The sequence below is a fragment of the Typopeltis vanoorti genome, chromosome 4, assembly GCF_054136105.1.
Source record: "Typopeltis vanoorti isolate ZY-2024b chromosome 4, IOZ_Tvanoo_1.0, whole genome shotgun sequence".
Classification (NCBI taxonomy): Eukaryota; Metazoa; Arthropoda; class Arachnida; order Uropygi; family Thelyphonidae; genus Typopeltis; species Typopeltis vanoorti.
Genome location: NC_143552.1, coordinates 28017758 through 28040723, shown reverse-complemented (window position 1 = coordinate 28040723; position 22966 = coordinate 28017758). Strand labels below are relative to the sequence as shown.

Here is a 22966-nt window from a genome sequence, read left to right as displayed (position 1 = left end):
TTACTTCCAGCCAGAAAAGATGTGGTAAAAATGATGTTTAGCAACAAGTTACTAAAAGATGTTGATTTGATTCTCTTTCAAATGACACTGTCAATTGCAGAATTAATGATATGGCAGGTGATGTAATATCTCAGTTAATCGAAAGAGTTAAGAAGAGCCCTTATTATGCATTACAAATAGACGAGACTACTGATGTTACAAATGATGCGCAGTTAATATGCTACATAAGATATTACTATTATTATTATTATTACTATTATTACGGGCAACTCCAGGGAGTCATTAGACTCATCGAGGGAGGCCCCAAATCATATTCATCACAACTATCTGACATTCATACAGTATCTATCATACCTCGCCTTAAACTCATTCACTGTCACAGCATCCACTACAGACTCAGGGAGCGCATTCCACTCATTCACTACTCTAAAAGTAAAGAACCCAGCTCTAACACCTTTACTAACCACACTTTTGCCCAGTTTCCATGGATGTCCCCTAGTCCTCCCACAACCAGCCCTGTTCTCAAAAATATCTTCTGAATTAATTTTATAGAAACCCTTCAGTAATTTGAATGTCTCAATCATATCTCCCCTCCTCCGCCTATCAACCAATTTTTGCAACCCACAAATCCTCAACCTGTTCTCATACGGTTCATTCCACAGACCTGCTATCATCTTGGTCACTCGCCTCTGGATCCTCTCCACATCCTCCCCATCAAGAAGAAACCTAGGTGACCAAATCTGAGCACAGTAGTCTAGATGGGGTCTTATCAAGGCTCGATAGAGAGGAACAATAACCTGCTTGTCTCTGCTTGTCAACGTATCCTTCAGCAACCAAGTGATTTGATGAGCTGTTTTGGTCACTTTTGCAATGTGTCCCCTAAATTTCAATTCCCTAACCACCAACACTCCTAAATCTCGTGCCTCATCAATTTCCTGGAGTAGGGTTCCACCAATGCAGTAAACTGCCTCCAATCTTTTCACCCCAAAATGCATAACCTTACATTTTGCCACATTAAACTGACATCCATTCTCCTTAGCCCAGACCTCCAATCTATCCAAATCATCCTGCAAAATTTTGACGTCATCTGCATTCACTATTGCCCTACCCAACTTCGCATCATCCGCAAACAAATGAACTGTTCCTCTCAGATCATTTCCTATATCATTTATGAACAAATTAAACAGCATTGGTCCAAGAACAGATCCTTGTGGCACACCACTAGTCACAGGCCGTCTTGTGGACTCTACTCCCGAGTAAACCACTCTCTGATATCTCTCCGTCAACCACCCTCCTATCCATCTCACCAACCCTATGTCCATTCCCATATGCTGCAATTTACTGATTAGAATTCCATGTGGAATCCTGTCAAAGGCCTTGGCAAGGTCCAGTAGAATCACCGTAAACCCATTACCCTTATCCAGTTCAGCCGTCACTGTGTTATAATACGTGAGCAAGTTACTGAGGCATGACCTACCCTTCACAAAACCATGCTGTCCCCGATACAGTATCCCATTTTCTTCAATTCAATCTTGTATTTTCCTTTTGACTATTTTCTCTAAGACCTTTACAATGATTCCTGATATGCTAATCGGTCGGTAATTTACAACAGCAGTCTTGGAACCACCTTTATGCAGTGGAACTATTTTCCCCTCTTTCCACCCGCTCGGGACACGGATATGCGCATGATAACAACATTCATGATGATATTCTGTTTTGTAGAACTTTGCCATCCCAAACAACTGGAGAAGAAATATTTCACACACTCAATAATACACAAAGGGATCCAGTGGGAAAAATGTTTAGGCTTCTATACAGGCATAGCGGGGTTGTTTCTGTGGTCAAAGAATCAGCTCCGGATATGAATTGGGTACATTGAGTTGGGTTCTGGTGGCATTCCTCCAATGGAATGCCACCAGAATTTAAAACTGTACTATATAACACTGTAAAGCCAGTTAATTTTATTAAAGCTCGACCGTTAAATAACAGGTTATTTTCAGTACTCTGCGATGAAATAGGCAGTGAATATATACAACTTTTGCTTCATTCTGAAATTCGCTGGCTTTCCAGGGGCAAAGTACTAACAAGGTTATTTCAATTAAGACAAGAAGTTTTATTATTTATAAATGTACGTAATTCTGATTTTGCATCACTCCTTGTTGATGAAGCATGGTTATCAACACTATCCTGTCTTTCAGAGATTTTTTTGAAATTAAATGAACTAAATCTCTCCCTTCAGGGAAATTCTTTAACCGTTCTTGATGCCTATGACAAAATAAAGGTATTCGAGAAAAAAAATGGTTTTATGGATTAATTATGTAAAAGACAGACAATTTGCACCTTTTCCAACATTGGAATCCTTTTTAGCGGAAAATTATATTTTTGTTTTGAGTTTCTGGAATGGGTTTGTGATCATCTCAAAAATCTGAAACGGAATTTTGAAACATATTTTCCGAATAACTTTTATAAGAAATTTCTGTGGGTTCGCGATCCATTTCAGGTCATGAAAACGATCTTTCGTTATCGAAAAAAGAACAGTTAATTGAGCTTTCAAGTGACATTGGACTTAAAATGCAATTCCGTGATCTTGGTTTGACTCAATTTTGGATCTCGCCTTTGGTGAGAAGTGAATTTCCCAAATTATCTGAAGAAACATTGAAAATCGTCATGCAGTTCTCTACAACCTATCTTTGGGAGAAAGGATTTTCTTCGCTCCTTCAAATAAAAACAAAATACAGAAATCGTCTTTGTGTGTGTGTGTGTGCGTGCGCGCGCGTGCGCCGATCTTCGACTGAATTTGACCAATATTGAGCCAGATATCAGCAACTCTGCAAAGGCCAAGAAGCTCAACCATCTCATTAAGAGTAAGTAGTAACATTATTAGATCATGTTATTTATTTGTTTAATAAAAATTAAAACTTTGTTCAGTGATGATACTTTTAATTGTTTACTTCCAATTTAATTAATTACTGTATTTTCCATATGTATTCAAAACATGCTTTTAGATTTATTATGTTATAAATGGCACAGTTTTTCCGAAAAGTCAAAATGACGTATAGGGAAATAAATTAAAAATACTATGTTCATTTTTGAAGTAAAACTTTAATTCCAACATTCTAAAATGTTATTTTTCTTGCTTTTCTCTTCGCAAAATCGTCAGTGACATTATCGAAGTCTGTTTCATCACTCAGTTGCTGTTTTATAGACAGTAAGATTTCTTAAACGGCAAAAAAATTTTGCCCAGAGTGGATCACCTTCCCCCCCCCCAAGCTATTCTGTAACTGAGTGGTCCGTAGAATTGTTTTCAGCATTTTTACTGGCCCTTGGCCTTAGAAAGGTTGAGAAATGCTGCATTAGAACATCATACTCTGCTATGATCAGAGAAATAGCTCAGGTAATCTCATCAACTTTCAGGGAATCCATATTGTAACAAATTGAGATTATTTCTAGGACTAAGAGAGTGATACTGGCTAGTTAATATGTATACTTAATAAATTTACTGCATTGTATTTATCATGGGTGAACTGCTTGGGAAAGTTTTGGACATAGTTTTGTTATACCAAAATTATTCTTCCCATATATCTTGCCGTGGGCATGGATGTTTGTGATTGTCTGTGGAAGTGGTTGTGGGTGGTAGATGGCGTTGGTGGAGACAGAAAGCTGTAGAGTAGGTACCCTCTCTCGATGAGACTTTGGACTCCCTGGAGGTGTCACGTAATAATAATAATAATAATAATAATATTCTTCATGTATCTGCCTTTAAAGCATTAGTAATACCCTAAAAATTGAGTAAAAAGCCAATGACATTTTAAAAGGAATACTCCTAAACAAAAATGGGCAAAAATAGCCACAAAATTAATATTTATTTAGAGGAGTAAGATGGAAATTTTTCCAGAAATAATATTTATCCTTTCATTCAAGGATTGATGTGTACACAGTTGTCAGTATTTCACAAGTGAAATATGGACATTAAATGAGTAATAATTTATTTTGGTGGGCAGCAAATATCCATCTCGCTCTTAAAATTAAAAGCTCAGGTTGACCCATGGGCTGGAAATGACTTTTACAGAATTATTGTTCCACACTGAGTAACTACACTGCTTTTGAATTTTTAGAGTGCATTTGAAATGGCTGAATGGTGAATAACTAAAAAAGTTGGAGTGGAAAAAAAGATTCATTACCACTTAAGGTTTGAAATTTTTTCTGTTACTATGAAATAAAATTAAAAGTTAATATTAGTTATTATGAAATGTTCAGTGATATTCTTTGAGCTTTGTTTTTAATGATTTTTTTTTTTATTTTTAGAATTACAAATGGAGTATCAACATTTGCAGGAATTATTGAATAGTTATATATCACTAATTTCTTTGCTTGAAGTAATTGAAATGGAAGCATCCAAAAAAAGAGAGAATTTAAGGGAAGAACTTAGAAATTCTTCTAGTGAACTCATAATAAAAAATAAGGAATGTGAAATTCTAAAAAGCACTATTTTGAAGCAAAATGAAGGTAAACATTTTACATTTTTTTATTCTACTAGTTTTATTTATTTGTATATAGGTTTTTTTTTTTATTTATCTTTTGAATAGCTGAAACATTTAACACTTAACCCACTATCCATGGTACTAAATGTTTAGTAGTAGATGAAATTCACATTAAAAAAAAAAATTAATATCTGATTTCATAATTAGAAATTTTATAAATGTAGGTTATTTTGGGCTTCAGAATTCTCTTCAGAAATAATTTTTTTCAAATGCTATACTATAGTAGCACAAAAATTTTCTTACATTAGTTAACGATGATATTATACATTAAAAGTTTAACATAAAATTCATATAATATGCTGCCATTTTTAAAATGTTTCTCTTATTTCTATTTATTAAAAATGTTTTGTTAATGAATATTTTCTTCTCTCATCACTTGATGCAAATTTCATTCCAGAACCATTTGCCAGTTTTTGTGAGAATTATATAATTTTAAAAAAACACTATTAATTACATAATATTGGTGTTTGCAAGAAACATAAAAAAAAGTCGGCATGGAAGAAATAGTATGTGCTGTATTTAATTCCAGATTATAGTTTCATTATCATGTTTCCATTAATTTCATGTTGTCATCATCATCACAAACATCTGCTCTTGGTATAATTATCATTATTGTTATCGTTATTACATGGACAACTCACCTTAGATTCATCAAGAGAAGCCCTAAGCATTATGCAAAGCACTATTTAGTATTCATGCAATAATTATCATACTTTGCTTTGAACTCATTCACGGTCATGGCATCCACAATTGACTCTAGTAACTTATTCCTCTCATTCACTCTCCAAGCAAAAAAAAAATCTAGTCCTCACACTCTCTTTCTCGGTTTCCAAAGATGGACCCTAATTTTCTTAGTTCAGTGCTCTCCTGGCATTAGTGTACATGAAGTACAAAAGCCCACAGCTATCCTTACTGTTTATACTAACTTAAGCATTTTTTGTACATTCACTTAAATAGAATGGGTGAGGAAAGGTTAGCAAAATAAATGTTTGATGCTGAGATGGCAGGAAAGAAAACCAGAGGAAGACCAATGTCTGGGTGGATTGATTCAGTCAGAAGTGTGATGACATACTCACAAGAATAGACTATGATGGTTATAGTATTTTTCAAAAAAAGACAGAAGAGTTTTGTCCTCTCAGTATGTAGAATCTAAAGAAAGCAGTAATGATAATGGCTTTCAGTCTATTTAGTGGGATGGTGCTACTGTCCAGGGAAGGCAGAGAAAGGTGATTCTGAAATATTCAGACTCAACAGCTTTTCCCCTAATAGCTCTAGTTTGCCAGATTTTGGTTTCATAGCCAGACTTTACCAGATCCATTCAAGTGCAAACCATCTAGCTTATATAAGTCCTTTTGTCCATCAAACTCACTTGATATCATTTCTCTTGTGTGACCTACACATTGACTCATTCACTATTTTTGCCCTTCTCTTCGGCTCACTTCTCTTATACTGTGGCAACAGACTCACTATCTTAACCCTCTCACTCTTCTCTTTTGCTACTTTCAGCAACTCTTTCACTTTAATAGCCTCACTAACATAGTTAATCTTGGCACCCAGGAAGACATTTTTTCATCACTCTCTCATCAAAGCACACCACCTCTTCTCATGAAATCACCATAGAGGATACTCTCCTTCCTTTTACTTTCTTACATAGTTGAACATTCCCTTCTCTTTTCTTGAATCTCATCTTTCCTTCTGTTCTCAGCTACACCACTCACCAGGTGTTTCTGCATTTGCAGAAGTTCACACTTTATTTGTGAAGGACTCTCCATAAGCACACTATCTCCCTCAAAATCATCAGAGATTGTACAGGATACCTTGGTGGCTGAACATAATTAAAGATTAAAACAATTTATTAGAGGTGGAATATGGATGATTAAATAAATAAAAAAAAGACCATATCAGCCAGATCAACAATGATGCTTGCATCAGACTTCATGTGTGTGAGCTCTCAGTGTTTTAGCCAATACTGTTTGTTTTTATTTATTTGTTAATGTTTATGATCTGTATATTTAACATCTTTTAAATATATTTTTATATTCCCTTTATCTTCTCTTTTTACTTGTCATGTCTCCAATATAACCAGCTCTTATATTTCTTTTTAAGGTTCCCTTTACCTGCCCATTTACTTCTTGATCTTTCTCTTTCTCTTTATATCCATCATCATCATCAAATTCCTGTTAGGTACTCTCAGGGGATTATTATCATCAAATTTCTGCCATGTACCCTCAAGAGGTGTACACAGTAGTGAGCTATAAGGGGGCTTGCCCGAGCCCTTTGTTAAATTTTTCTCAATTTGCGAGCTCCTTGTTCTTCTTGTTTACTTTTTTATTTAAAAAAAAAAAACATAATTTTTTGAAATATATTAAGCGACAAACTCATACGGTAGCCTAACAAAGTGATTTTATTAAATAAAATATTATAGTTACTGTTACTACCATTTTACAAATAAGAATTCACTTTTGGTAATCGCATATAAATAAATAGAACTATAAAATAATGCCCCCTGATTGTTACCGTTGATTATCACTTGAAGTATAAAAACAATGAGAAATATAACGTGCTTCAATATTATTGCATTTAGATAATATTTATTTATTATTAATAGATTGTTTGTCATAAAAACTTCAGTCGCAAACAAAAGAAATTTATTTTGTTTATAAAAATGCCGACTATTTCATATGTGCGATTATAAAAGATTTTATTCTTATTATATTTTGATAGTAAAAAATGTTTTTCTTATGTAAGATAAATTAACGCTGATGATTGTGTGCAAATATTTAATGTTTAGATCATGAAATATTGGTTTAAAAATGATAGGTAAAGTATGAAGGGACAACCTTTACAGGTTGTCCCTTCATACTTTTTGATTGGCATTTGTACACAAGCTGTATTAATAAAAGTTTTTGTGTGAAATATGGCTTTTTTTTTTTTGCTCGACGATGCGAGCCCTTTGTTAAAATTTCCATAGCTCACCACTGGGTGTACGGGATATGATAGTACTAATCCTGTTCCTTCTGTCGTTTCTGAATACAAAAACATATCCCTTGCATTCTGTTGCTATAACTATATATACAGTATGCAAGGCAAAATCAAATTATGAGAGCAATTAGCCAAACAAGGCAAAGGAAATCCCAAAGGATCCGTTTTCTGTATGACAAGAGAAGAATGACGATTGGCATTGTTTCTGACTAACCTGTGCAAGTCTGTGCTCTGATAAAATCCAAAGGGAATGAATTACAGATCCATCAAAATCCCAGAGTAATGGTAAAGGTGTGATAAGTTGGACGATGAAAAACTTTAGGAATGGGTGGATAAGAATATAACAATTTATGAGTTGAGTTAGGTGAAGTGAATGGCTACACAATGATAGTGCTTTATTTTGCTAAGATGTTTTACAGGATACTACATGGAATTCTGTTAAACAAACTGATGTCTATTTTTTGTACTTCTTGCAACATGGCCAGTACATTGCAAAGTGGATCTTTTAATAGTATTAAAATAATGTCTCTCACCCTAGTCTGAGCTCTAATCCAAATATTGCACTTTGTATCAAGAATGATAATACCGAGTAATGACCTTTCCATTTCCCTCTGGGTAATCCTCAAACTGTTGGTCAATTTTTAGTCAAATCCACATTTCACGTCTATGTGTCATGACTTGAAATATACAACTGTCAAATATTTTTCTTTTAAGGTAATAGACTGACAGTAATGGTGAAGGTATGTAATAAGTTGGATGTGTGGTAATAGGCTGATAGTATAAACAAAGATGATAGTTGCCAAAGAATGGTGTAAAGTAAAGCATTTTGATGAAAAGATTACAAGCTCTGTACTACACTGACAGAACTGTAATGCAGGATATTGTTGAGGCTATTATTTAAAAGTACTGGTAGATAAAGAGTTCGAATTCAGAAGATGCACTGTACATGAGTCAAATGCTTGTAGGATTACTTAGTTTTGAAGAACATACTAAATGCAGAGATAAGAAGTTATCATCATCATCAAATTCTAGATACATATCCTCAGTGGTGTACTGGATAATTATGATAGGCCGTTACTAACTTCCAATCAACAATTTTTCTCCAAATTAATCTATTATCTGTCAAGACTCCAATGTTATCAGATCTTATATTTTTGTCTTTTAAGGAACTTTTTACTGTAATATCCATCTACATCTTGGTCTTTCTCTGGGTATTTTTCTTGCCAACCTGGCAAAGAACACTTGTTTTGCTCATTTTTCCTCTCCCATTCTATTTAAGTGACTATACCATCTTAGATTACTAACATATTCCTGAACGCTGACAATGACAAGTTCTTTCATAATGTCCTAATAACCTCATTTTTAATGTGATACTTCCACTGATGCCATCCGTTGATCCCAATAATCTATCTTAAAACTCTCATATCAGAGATCTCCACTCTTTGAAGTGTTTTATTTCTAACCCAGCTGTCATATCTATTAGTTTGACCAATGTCTTGTATACAGCTAATTCAGGTTTTGACTAATTTCTTTCTTATTCCATATAAATTTATTCAGCTGACTTCCTACCACACTAGTTTTACTAATTCTGTTATCTATTTTCATATTCAATTTGCCTTAATAGTTGAAATGTTTTACTTGCTTTATGTCTTCACCATTCACAATACAGTTGAGGTTTTCGATGTTTCTGACTAATTTCATTGTTTTTGTCTTTTTATTGCTGATTTTTTACGGTGGGGGGCGGGGGACTGATAAGTTCTGATAAACACCTAGAATAAAAATGATATTAATACCTACTGATATAACCAAAAGAAAGAACATATCTTAAAACCCTTTAATCCCCATGTTTCATCAAATTGTAATAATGTGCTCTTTTTCTTTTAGGATATATAAGAAAACATAGCAGAAGTGTTGAATAAATTCGAAGACACAGAGGTGCAGTCCGTCATCAGGTTTTTCATGCTGCAAGAAAACCGTGACTGAGATTCACCAAACTTTGTGTGAGACTTCAGAGGACTGTGCCCCAGCATATCCAACAGTTACCAGATGGGCCAATTTTAAAACTGGGCATCCTGGGACAACAGATGACCCTAAGTCAGGAAAACCTTCCACAGAAACCACACCTGCATTGATGCAGTGCATACCATGATCCTTGATTATAGATGAATGGGGATATCCTGGGAATGGGTTGGGATCATTATCCACCAACATCTGGACATGCCAAAGTTCTCAGCGAAGTGGGTCTCCAAATGTTTGAATGCTGACCAAAAGAGAGAATATGTGCTTGACATCTCAGGGGATTTTGGGTCATTTTGAGAAATCAGGTGCAAATTTTTTTGGCTCGTATTGTAACTGTTGATGAAACATGGCTTCATTAGTATGACCCAGAGACCAAATAACAGTCATTGGAGTGGGGGACACAAAGGTTCTCCATGGCCAAAGAAGATCAGAATCCAAAAGTGAACAGGGAAAGTAATAGCTTAATAGCTGTTGTAATCCTTACCAAGTACCTTAAGGCCAAACTTTTACAGCAGCAGTTGATTCAACAGCTCTGAATTAATTGAAAGGGGGTACTGAAGGAAAACTGCCACAGGAAAAAGCTGAGATTTATGTTGTCAATTTTCATATTAGATTTAATACCATTTTTCTTTAAAATGTGATCCATATAGATAATGAATAACAGTGGAGTTAATGTGCACCCTTGTTGCACACCTGATTTTACCTCAAACCATCTTCTTGTACCTCCTTCAAGTCTAACTGCTGACTTGCAGCTAAAATAGAGACTGTGTATTGCTCGATATAATGTCCCATTTATAACTAGCGTTTTGAAGAGGTTTTCTCTTGGCACCTTGTCATATGCATTTTCCAGATCAACAAAACTTAAAAAAATACAAATCCTTGTTATATTCCCGAGATTTCTCAACTATTTGTTGAGAAAACTGTTTCTCAAGTATACTTGCATAAATTCTACCAGGAACATTCAGTAGGGAAATAGCTCTGTAATTCTCACATTCAGTTTTATTTCCCTTTTTAATATATAGGTACTATGAGAGCTCTGCTCCAAACATCTGGAATTCATACCTCTGTCCAGGCCTTCTGAAATATGCAGTGCAGTTACTGTAAGACTTTTATACCTCCATACTTGAGCATTTCTGGGTCGAATACCAGCTGCCTTTCCACATTTCAGGCTCTTGATGGCTTTTTCTACTTCGAGTATAGATATGTATTCCTGACTGCATTCCTTTTGGGAGTTTTCTACCACTGTGCTGAGACTGCTTGTTTCATTTAGCAGTCTTTTTTACTCAAAACTTCTAGAATATTTTGATCTTCAGTTTTCATATCACATTTATCAAATTTTTAAAACTTTAAAAATAACTTTATCAAATTATTAAAACTAGCTAAACAAAAGTCATACCATAATTTTTGTTTAGCTAGTTTTACACAGTGCATCACTTTCTTACATTTTTCTCTGTATTCTCTAAGAGAACTAGCTGACTTACTTGCTAGAAACGTTTCATATGCTTTCTTCTTTAACATCATGAGTCTACTATGGAGTTTTGATTTTTCTATCCTTACAGACACCTCACCACATGCCTCTCTGACTGAACCGATCAATGTTTTCTTCAGGGTTTGCTACTGAAACTCCAAAGTTTGGTTTTTGTTTTCAAACTCTTTCATTTTTTCTTCAATGATGTTTATGTATTTGAGTCTACAGTTCACCACTGAAAGCTTCTCAACTTTGATTCATTTTAAAACTTTCTTACACACTCTTCTTTTCAATACGAAATTCAGTTTTATTCTGCTTAAAATTTCCTATTTCATATTCTCTGTATAATTTTGTGTGCTGAACCAGTGGGAAAACATTGCTTTCAACTGTAACATAGTCAATGAGACTTTGCTTATTTTTTGCATCTTCTCCCCATGTGAATTTATGCACATTTTTATGTTGGAACATGGGTTAGTAATAACTAATCCACGTCCTGAACAGAAGTCCAGCAGGCATTTACCATTATTATTAGCTTTGCAATTTTCTTCAGATTTTTCCAAAACATTTCCATATGTCTGGTAATCATTTCCTACTCTGCTGTTTAGATCTTTAACAAGGATGAACTTTTCCTTTTTAATTGTGCCAGCTGCCTTCTCTACTGCCTCAAAAAATTCATCCATTTCTTCCTTAGTAGAATCTTCTGTGAGACCATAAGCACAAATAAGTCTCATCGTCCAGTTCCCCATTTTGATATTAGCTCACATCACTCTGCTCTCTACTTGATATTGTTTGCCATTCAAGAAGATTATTCTCATATTTAGTGTTGAATATTATAGCTTCTCCCAGTTTTCCCTGATTGTTATTGCCTTAATATAACATTTTGTATTTTTTGCTTAGAAAGATTGAACCTGTTTTTGTCTTCTTTGTTTCATTCGCACGTATTATGTCGATCTGTTACTTATTCTGTTCTTCTGCTAGTTCCATTTCTTTTCCATTGATGCTTCTTACATTGATAGTACCAATCTTCAGCTCTGCTGATTTTGAGTTGCGATTTGTTCCAGTAACTGACTTTCTGCAGTTCGCTCTGATCCCTGATGAAAACAACCTTGTTTAACCGAGCTATGCCCCAGCCGCCATGAAATTCTCTCATGTTCTACCATCATTTTAAATTGTTGTTTAAGCCAATAAGAATACAATTTGATTGACTCGATCACAAACTGCTAGTTCATTCTATTACTATTATTACGGGCGACTCCACGGAGTTATTAGACTCATCGAGGGAGGCCCTAAACATCATGTCCACACAACTATATGACATTTTCACAGTATCTATCATACCTCGCCTTAAACTCATTCAATGTCACAGCATCCGCCACAGACTCTGGCAGCCCATTCACTCATTCACCAATCTAAAAGTAAAGAACCCAGCTATAACACCCTTGCTAACCACACTCTTGCCCAGCTTCCATAGGTGTCCCCTAGTTCTACCACCACCAGTCCTAATCTCAAAAATATCCTCTGAATTAATCCTATAGAAACCCTTTAGCAATTTGAATGTTTCATTCATATCTCCCCTTTTCCGCCTATCAACTAATTTCTGCAACCCACAAATATTCAACCTGTTCTCATATGGTTCATTTCATAGACCTGCTATCATCTTAGTCACTCGCCTCTGGATCCTCCCCACCTCCTCCCCATCAAGAAGGAACCTGGGTGACCACTGGGCACAGTAGTTGAGATGAGGTCTTATCAAAGCTCAGTATAGAGGTACAATAACTTGCTTGTCTCTGCTTGTCAAGGGATTTTTCAACAACCAAGTGAATTGATGAGCTGATTTAGCTACTTTTGCAATGTGCCCCCCCCCCTAAACTTCATCTCCCTATCCACCACCACTCCCATGTCCCTGGCCTCATCAATCTCCTGGAGTACAGTTCCACCAATGTAGTATACTGCTGCTAGTCTTTTCACCCCAAAATGCATAACCTTACATTTTGTCACATTAAATTGACATCCAGGTCCAGCAGTATCACTGTAATCCCATTACCCTTATCCGGTTCAGCCATCACTGTGTTATAAAACTTGAGCAAGTTACTGAGGCATGATCTACCCTTCACAAAGCCATGCTGTCCCCCGTACAGTATCTCATTTTCATCAATCCATTCCTGTATTTTTCCCTTGACTACGTTCTCCAAGACCTTGACAACGACTCCTGATATGCTGATTGGTCAGTAATTTGCAACCGTAGTCTTGGATCCTCCCTTATGCAGTGGAACTATTTTCCCCTCTCTCCACACCTTCGGGACTAAACCAAACCCAAAACTCAGATTAAACATGGTCAAGGGCACTGATAAGTCTTTAGCCACTTCACGCAAGACCCGTGCCGGTATACCATCTAATCCCACAGATGAATCCACATTAAGGTTCTGCAATAGACCATTCACCTCCACTTCGTTCATCACAATTCTCGTATAAACTAATGGTTCCTTCATTTTTTCAACGTCACCACCTGGATGATATACTTTTGCAAAGTGCTCGCTCAGTAACTCCACTATATCAACTGATTCAGTGACCTCCTTACCATCGTCATTCCTTAAAATCATTTTGCCGTGTACAGTTTTTTTTTTTTGCTTGCAGCATATTGAAAGAACTGTTTGGGATTCTCTTTAGCTTGCATGGCTAGTTTCCTTTCATAATCCGCTTTTGCTTTTTTTACCACACTCGTTACCCTTCTGGCCTGCACTCTATACGTTCATGTACCTGCAGGTCACCTCTTTCTTTAAATTCCCTCCACAGTTGTTTCTTTTTTTGCAGCTCAAGCTTAATGGTGTTATTCATCCATTTAACCCTTACTTGTTTTACTATTCGGACCCTAGGTATACAATCAGCCATAACTTCCTGTATATGCTCCTTCACCACTTCCCATGCTCTATCGACATCCAGTCCTTGCAGTTGTACATGCCATGGCACTGATCCAAGCAATCTCCTAAGCTTATCATACTTGCCAGCATGGTAATTCCACATATACCCTGTCTTAATCGAAAATTCCACACCTTTAGCCACCTCCCAGGTCAAGACCTTATGATCACTCTCACCAATAGGTGGCAACATGGTCATATTCATTACAGTCAAATTCTCAGACGCTATTACCAGGTCAAGCACTCTCACACCCCTAGTATTTTCAATTACATGCTGTCTCAGATAGTTATCCCTTAATAATTGAATAAAATCCAGATCACATGTGTCCTCTTCTCCTTCCAATCAATGTTACCATAGTTGAAATCCCCCATGATAATTACCCTCCTCCCACTCATGTCATCACTGGTAATTAGTTTACGGAATTAACAACGCATATAAAGTATATTAATTAAAGGTAACTTTAATAAATAACTTCTATATTTCGGCAACGTCACGTTGCCATCTTCAGGAACATAAAGATATGGTATGTGCACGCAGGCACTAACAAAAGCAAATGAAGAAGAAAGCAAGAAACTAATATTGTTCCTAAAGTCCTAATGGTGCCCTCTGGTGGGCTAATTTGGTTGACTTGGCAGTTGGGCTGAAGTTCTCAAAATGTAAATCTCCCAAATTTGGGGTAGTTTCATGCACCCAAATTTGTTGAGGTTAGGAACGTTTTTTAGAGCTGCTGAAGATTCCTTGAATAATCTCTTGTATTTAAACTTGCTGCAGTGTATTATTTTTGTTTTCTTCCAACGAATTCTATGGTGGGTATCTAAGATGAGAGCGGCTGTACTGATGAAACCGGATGTAGTCTTTGTGTTCTGAAATCCTGATATTTGTTGTTCTGCTGTTTGGCCAAACTAGGACAATTTGCAGCTGCAAGGGACCTGGTATACAACAGGTAGGTCTAGGGGAAGTGGTTGGTCTTTGGTAGAGCGGATAAGGGATGCCAACTTTTTATATGGTCTGTAACAGGAAGTAAGGTCATATTTTCTGAGGATATTGGTTATTTTATCAGAGGTGCTCTGGATGTAGGGGATGGTGATAGATTTGGTGTAATCGTTGTTGGGGAGGGGGGTTGTGGTTTACTGGTTTGACTAAGAAAGTGTTGTGGATGTGGTTTAGTTCAGTAGTTAGGGCCTTGTCATCTGAGCAGATTAATTTTGCCCTGTTATATAGTGTTTTTATAACCCCATATTGTTGTGAGGGGGGGGGGGAATTGCTGGTGAATGTATCTTCCAGTATGGGTGGGTTTTCTGTAAACAGAGAAAACCAAAGATCCATCAAGCTGGCGGGTGATTAAAGTGTCTAGGAAGGGGAGGATGTTGTTTTCCTCTTTTTCTAAGGTGAACTGGACTCTGGGGTGTTAGAATGAAACAGATTGTTTTTCTCTAAACACATTTTGCTAATATTTTCATCTTTCCATTTAATCTTAGACATCATTCTGTCATATGAAAATGTGAACTTCAACCTAGATGTTGTTGACACAGGAGGTGGAGGTATTCGCATGAAAATGTTAATGAGTTAAATTAGTGGGTAATCCTCAGATGGAGTTAGCAAATTTCTTAGCATCCACAGTACTGTCCCTCTAATTAACATTGTATCTCATGTCGTAATTAGTAGTTTTATTTCTCAAAAAAATCTAACTGTACTAATTTCTATTCATGCAAGACACAGAAGTGCACACTCAAAATCTGCATTAAGTAAAAATGCTTTCAGAATTATAACTTTGTGTTGTAAAAATGAATGATTCTTTAAACAGTCATGCAAGTTAGAATTATAAGTACTTATGTATTATAGGTTTACAACCATTCATGGATGGGAATGACATGATAAAATAAAATTTTAAAAATTAGCATATGGCAAATTGCTAGCCTGGTAGACTGAGTAGTTAGCATATCTGCTCCTCCAGCCATCAGGCTACAGGTTTAAATACTGCTGTGGATATGGATTTTTGTGAATGTCTTTCAGTGGGAAATGAATTTCGTCACCTGGTTTAAGACCATTTCTTTGCTTATTGGAGGCCTGATGTAGATTGAAAAAGTTTAATTTTTTAGATCAAAGTTTCTAGAATATGTAAAAATTAAAGCAGAAAAAAATCCTCAGCTGCCTATGGTATGAATTCTCATATAGGTTTTACAAAAACCTTTGTGATTGAGAGCCACATAAAAAAAAAAAAAAAGGAAAAAAATTAGGGTGTGTTTCTGTTCCCCACCCCCCTCCTCATCAAGTCATCTGAATTTGATTATATTTATTTAATTCTACATAAAGTGGATAAAACTTCTCTTATGGGAGACAACTGGGAATTACATATCATTTCCATAAACTATAGGTAGAAGAACTTGTAGCATATCAGTTCCTTGTATGGAGTTCATTTGAAAGTTAAGAAAAAAGAAATCTATTAACATTTTTCTTGAAGAGTTTGAGGTTGTAGTTATTAGGGAACATTTCTTCAGGATGACTGTTCAGAGGACAGAGGTAGATGGAATAAATGAGGAAGAGGAGAAGCTAGGTCAGTCAGTGTTGAGCAGTGTTCATGGAACTCCACTGGCATCTTTGAGATAGAGGTTGAAGTAGGTTAGGGAGGGATAGGATCATATATGAGCTGAATTGCTCTTCTCCAGACAGAGAATTGAGAATTTTTAGGGAGGCTATAGGTAAATCAATCCAAACATGTAAACAGTATCTAAGGGCAGGCAGATTTGAGATTTGTGTAGAGTTAGCAGTTCCATGAGTGACAAGTTGTGTATAGCAGAAAAGAATGTCTAGTTTAATAGAGAATGAGAAAGCTATTGATGCTAGTAGAGGCTAGAGATGAATGTCACTCCAAGGAGAGCAATTCATTCTGATGATTTGTGTGTTGTTGAGGATAAGGAAAGGTGAGTTGAGTTCTCTTCTGCGAGAGAAATTTCAAGATTGCATTTCAGAGGCATTGAAGATGACCAGGTTATCCTTGTCCCATTGGCAGATGGTATGCAGATATGTTTATGGCACAGGTTGCAGATGATTTTGAAACTTGGGATGTCTATGCACTGTGTTGTTGAATGAGTAGGATGAATTGTAGTTTACTATCATCAGCAAAGATCTGGAAAGAAAGCTGAAATTTAGATTTTTCCAAGAAAGAGAAACATCCAAAAACCTCATATCTTTCATTTTAAGTAGTCACCCCCCCCCCTTCCTCTCCCACAACATACAACACACACAAATTGAATTTCCTGAACCCTGGACTCAGCTAGACATGAAATACTGCCATATGAAAAGAGACCCAAGAGAGTAATTAATCTTTAAAGGTAACTGTGGCATAATTATAAATAATAAATTACACGATAACCACAGTAATTAACTTTAATGAAATAAAAGTACAGATATTTCTTACTGAAAATCACAGTACATCATTAGTGTAGACAACAAGCAATTCAACAGTCAGTAGATTACCAATTAAAAATGTTGTCATGTGCTATAAATTAATATTAATAAAGAATATTAAAATTATTCTTAAAAACTATTTTTTTGATGGTTACATAAGATAAGAATCTCCCAAACTTTTGGGAGAAAGAGACAATTGTTTAGATTCAGATTTGGCCAATGTAAAAGGACTTCGCAACTTTCTTTGAAAAGGTGTTCATATTTAAACTTGCATCTATGAAGAGGACGAGCTTTATCCCACTGGATATTGTGTTTAGCATCAATACTATATTGTGCCAAACCAGACTTTTGAGGTTTCATGTATTCGATATAATACTGATGTTCATTAATTATTTTTTCCACGGAATGGCCAGCGTGTTTGTCCAAAGTATGTTAGATTACATTCAAATGATATATAAAAGAATTAATGAACATCAATATTATATCGAATAATTATTAATTGACTTAAGGAATTCACAACGTACAATAGAATATAATTAAATTAAACTTTAATATATATTTGCAATATTTCGGCAATGTCACGTTGCCATTTTCAAAGGAACTTATAATAAAGACACATGCACGCAAGCACTACATACAGTAAATGAGGATGCTATCATTTCTCCTAAAAGTCCTGATGGTGCCCCCTAGCGGGCTATGTAGGTATTCTTGGCCGTTGGGCTGAAGCTCTCGTGATGTATGTCTCCCAAATTTGGGGGTCTCATGCAACCAAATTTGCTGGAGTTTGTCATGTTTCTTAGGTCTGAGGCTGATTCCATGAAAAGTCTTTCAAACTTGAACTTGCTATGGTGTATTATTGTGGCTTTCTTGCACTGTATTCTGTGGCATGTATCCAGAGCATGGTCTGCAAGACCAGAGTGGCTATACTGGTGAAACCGGATGTAGCCCTTGTGTTCTGAAATTCTGATATTTGCTATCCTTCCTATTTGGCCAAAGTAGGACAGCTTACAGCTAGAAAGGACTTGATATACACCAGGTAGGTCTAGGGGAAGTGGTTGGTCTTTAGTGGAGCGGATAAGGAATGCCAATTTTCTATATGGTCTGTAACAAGAGGTTGTTGTTGTTGTTGTCTTGTCCTTTGAAGAGTCTTAGATGTTTCCATGTGCTCCTTGTACTGCTTTGGCTATGTCGATGATTTTGTTTGTATAGAGCTGTTGTTCAGGATTAGGATATATTTCTTGCAAGGCTGCTGTAATTGCTGGACAGGTAAAGATGTGAGTGGGTGTCAGTTCAGTATTGGGGCAGTTGTTGCAGTTTCCATATGTTCTTGTATCATCTGTATTGATCTTCATTCCTCTATAATGTCTTGCTATCGTGGTGGAGGTCTTTCTGTCAGCACTGATTTCGGGAATTTGATGTTGTATCACCGATTTCAGTGGAATTAGTTTAGCTTTTGCTAGTGCATTGGCATCAGCAAGAGTTATCATGTGAGTTTCTTAGTTCAGTTCTCTGGCCTCTTTTGCTAATTTATCAGCTGCTTCATTGCAACCGATGCCTACATGAGCAGGAATCCGTTGTAAAATGCAACTTTTTCCTAAACACTTTAGTTGATTTAAGAGTTTATGGATGTCTTGTGTGAGCTTGGTATTGCCATTTTTGATTGCCTCCATAGCTAATCTTGAGTCACTGTAAATTATAATTCCTTCAGATCATTGAGATGATGATAGTTTTAAGTAGGCTTCAAGTGCTTTATTTATTGCGCAGAGTTGCTGGTAAAATTGGAAGCGATTCTCCCAGATCCAACTTTTATTGAAAGTTTTTCACCTTTCGGGAGTAGAAGGAGAACACCAGCGCCTCCATTAATCATATTGGTGTCTGACAATCCATCGGTATAACAAATAACCTGTTTGGAGAATGAAAGAAGGTTGATAATATTTAGGCCTTTTTCTTTGAGCATTTCTTTTGGTTCTTTTTTTGTACAGAGTTTGGTAAGGTTTAGATTTATGGAAGTATTTGAAGATAAAAGACTGGAAAATAGAGGTTCTTTGTTTATGTGGGCATTTAGCTGATCAAGACCTATTTCCTTCCTGATAGTGTCATCATATTGTAAAGTTGATGATCTGTGAAATCTGCATTTTTGATTCCAATGTTCATAAATTTTTAGAAATATATGATTGCTTTGGTAGCTTCTGATATTATTTATGAATTTTATTGTGGCAGATTTTCAACTCTCCTCCAGCAGGTCAAGCCCACATTCCTGTTGGGCTCTGATGTTGTTAGTGGATGAGACTGCACCAATGATAATTTTGGATGCTTTTGCTTGTATTTTGTCTAATTTTTTCTTTACCGATGAGGCCGAAGGTGACCAGATAGGTGCTGCATATTCCATTATTGGCCTTATGAGTATAGTGTAAGTAGTTTTGAGGATTTTTGACTTTGCGCCCCAATTTGTTCCACAAAGCCTTTTCAGCGTATTTAATTTTTTTAGAGCTCTGTTGGAAGTGTTAGAGATGTGTTGTGCAAAACGTAATTCCTGATCAAGCGTAATACCAAGGTATTTTGGATTTGTGAATTTTTCAATTAGCTTGTTGTTGATCATGACTTTGGGATTGTAGGAATGTCTATTTTTCTTGTCTGTATTAAAGGTGCTTAGTTTTGTTTTGTGTGGGTTGGTTTTGAGTTTCAGTTCATCTGACCATTTTTCTAATCCTCTCATGGATTTGTTTAGAATCTCCTCTGATTCTTTGATTTTAGCACTAGTGTGCCAGATGGCTATATCATCTGCATAGCAAGTTACTTTGGGGTCTTCTGTAAGGTAGGGATGAATGTTATTGACATATAGAAGGAATAGTAAGGGACTGAGTACTGAGCCCTGGGAAACACCAGCCCAGTTTCTCCGCTCTCTTGATATTGCTGCATTGATTTTGACTTTGATCTTTCTTCCTCTAATGAAATCAGCAATCCAGATTAAAGCATTTCCTCTAATTTCAATATCATGTACTGTTTGTATTAATTTTTTGATCCAAACATGATCGAAAGCAGCAGCATATCAAGGAATATGGCAGTTGCCTTTTTTGTTGGTTTTTCCTGAAATGAGTCTATTATTGTTTGGCAGAAGTGGAATAACTGATCTGTTGTCGAATGACAGGTTCTATAGGCAGTTTGGTAGTAGTTGATTTTCTTATTTTTTTGTCAGCTAGTACATAAGCCTGGAGTGTATGATTCTTTCAGTAAATTTACAAGGTATGCTAGTTAATGCGATAGGTCTATAGCTTTGACATTCTGCAGCATTTTTGTCAGGTTTCGGGATGGGTACAATAACTGATTTTTTTCCATTCTTTTGGAAGTTTGCCTGTTCGCCAAGAGGTATTGAGAATGTCCAGAAGTTGTTCTTTGGTATTTTTGCCAAGGTGTTTGACCATATGACCAAAGATAAGATCATTACTAGGAGATTTATTAGGTACAGTTTTCTCGATTGATGAATTTAGTTCACTTAGTGTAAATTCTTTGGAGAAGATGTCATTAGTTTGGTATGTTCTTGCTTGTTTTAGTATTTTACTTGTGAGTTTATTGAGGGTCTTGTCCTCTGTTATATTAAGTTTGGAGTTGTTTGAATAGGTTTTTGTCAGTGTGTTTGCAATTTCTTGATTTGTAATAGCTTGTTTCCCAGCATTTATGATGAAGTTTGTTTTCTGTTGGTTCTCTTTTTTGATATTGTTGTCTAGGATTCTAATAATGTTCCAGTGTTGGCTGTCTTTTCTTGGATCCAGGTTACTGCAAAAGCTCTGCCCATTTTTCTTGTTTCACTTCCAAATTTCCTGCTCTATTTTGTGTGTTATGTCCATTAATTTCTTTCTGTATTCATCAGTTTTATTGATTCTGAATTGTTCATTGATATTGTCTCTTTCTGTAATCATTGAATCAATATTGTGATCTTTCCAGGATGGTATCCTGGTATTTTTCAACTTGCCTCTTTTTATTGTTGCTTTAGCAGCTTTACTGATGTGTGAAGTAAGGATTTGTAATTTTCTGTCGAGATTTCCAGAGACAGGTTCATCTTGACAGAGGCTCTCCAAGCTTTGAGTCAACCTTGTCCAGTCGGCTTTTCTGAAGTTCCATGTCCTTTTGATTTGCTGTTCTTGATCAATCTTGAAGTTTAGTATTGTTATTATGGGGCTATGGTCACTGATGGCATTTCCCAAAATTTTCCATTGTGCACTTGATGCAATGCTATAATTAATAGCTGTGATGTCAATAGCAGATTCAGTTCCCGTAGTTTTAGAGGGATAGGTGCTCTGTCCATTGTTAATTATTGTGAGTTCCAAATCTGTAAAGAGGTCTTCCATTGCTGACCTTTATGGTCTAAATTGGGGGATCCCCACGTTGGGCTTTTTGCATTTAGATCACCAAGTATAATGGTTGAATCAGTTGGAGATTCGCTTAGCTTTTCAATGATGTCTGTATCAATATTTGTATTATCAGGGTGGTAGACATTTGTGATTGAAATAGAATGGTTTGTTAGGTGTATTTCAACAGCTTGAGCTTCTGTCAAACTGTTATTATTCAAATACTGATTTAGAGTGATTTCTTTGAATTTGATTTCTGGGATCTTCAAAAGGATAACAATCCTGCCACTTGCTCTTTCCTCTCTATCCTTCCTAAGAACTGTGTATCCTTTGATGCTGAAGTTCAGATTTTTGTTCAGTTTTGTTTCTTGTAGACAAGCTATATGGATATTGTTTTTGTAAAGCATGTATTTAATTTCATCCATTTTTCTCTGAGTACCATTGATATTGAGTTGCAAAATGTTAATATCAGTCCTCGTACCATATTTATCATCAGGAGCCCAGACTGCAGCCCCAGATGCGTTGGCTGCCCAGGATGCAGCAGCATTGGTTGATATCTTTCTATGACTCTTCATTACAAAACTGGATGCCGTTGCCACGTTAGTCACCTTGAAATCGGACCAAAAGAAATTTGGTCAAGAGCTTCAAGGGAGGGGGGAGAGGAGGTGTGGTTGAACTTCTCCCCCCTTATTTGCGAATAAGGAGGAAACATCAAAACTGACCATTATGTCAGTAACAAGAGGTCAAGTCATGTCTTAAGATTTTGGTAATTTTTTCAGTGGTGCCTCGGATGTAGGGAATGGTGATGGATTTAGAGTAATCCTTGTTGTGAAGGGGGAGGGTTGTGGTTTACAGGTTTCAATATTTTTTTGGATTTTTTTTTTGGGGGGGGGGGGTAGCCATTAGCTGAGAAAGTGTTGAGGATGTGATTTAGTTCAGTGGTTAGGGCATTGTCATTTGAACAGATTAGTTTCACCCTGTTATATAGTGTCTTAATAACTCCATATTGTTGTGTGTGTGGGGGGGGGGAATTGTTGGTGAATGTATCTGCCTGTATGGGTGGGTTTCTATAAACAGAGAAAATGGCAGGTGACTAGTGTGTCTAGGAAAGGGAAGCTGTTGTTTTCCTCTTTCTCTAGGGTGTACATTTAATCTGGGGTGTTGGTTGTTTAGTGTGTTAGGAAGGAGAGGAGTATGTCAGAGCCATGTGGCCAAATAGTGAACACATCATCAACATAGCGAAGCCATATGGTTTGTTTTTGTGGGGCAGAGTTTAAGGCTTTCTC

General features: G+C 36.2%; 1 protein-coding gene across 1 annotated transcript in view; it reads left to right on the top strand.

Moving 5' to 3' along the window:
• Positions 1-22966, top strand: part of LOC150107184 (uncharacterized) — a 646985-nt gene that overhangs the window by 520210 nt on the left and 103809 nt on the right. The window contains exon 20 of the mRNA XM_090391664.1: positions 4306-4506. Within this exon, the coding sequence (XP_090247790.1) occupies positions 4306-4506 (201 nt within the window). The remainder of the gene's footprint in view (positions 1-4305; positions 4507-22966) is intronic.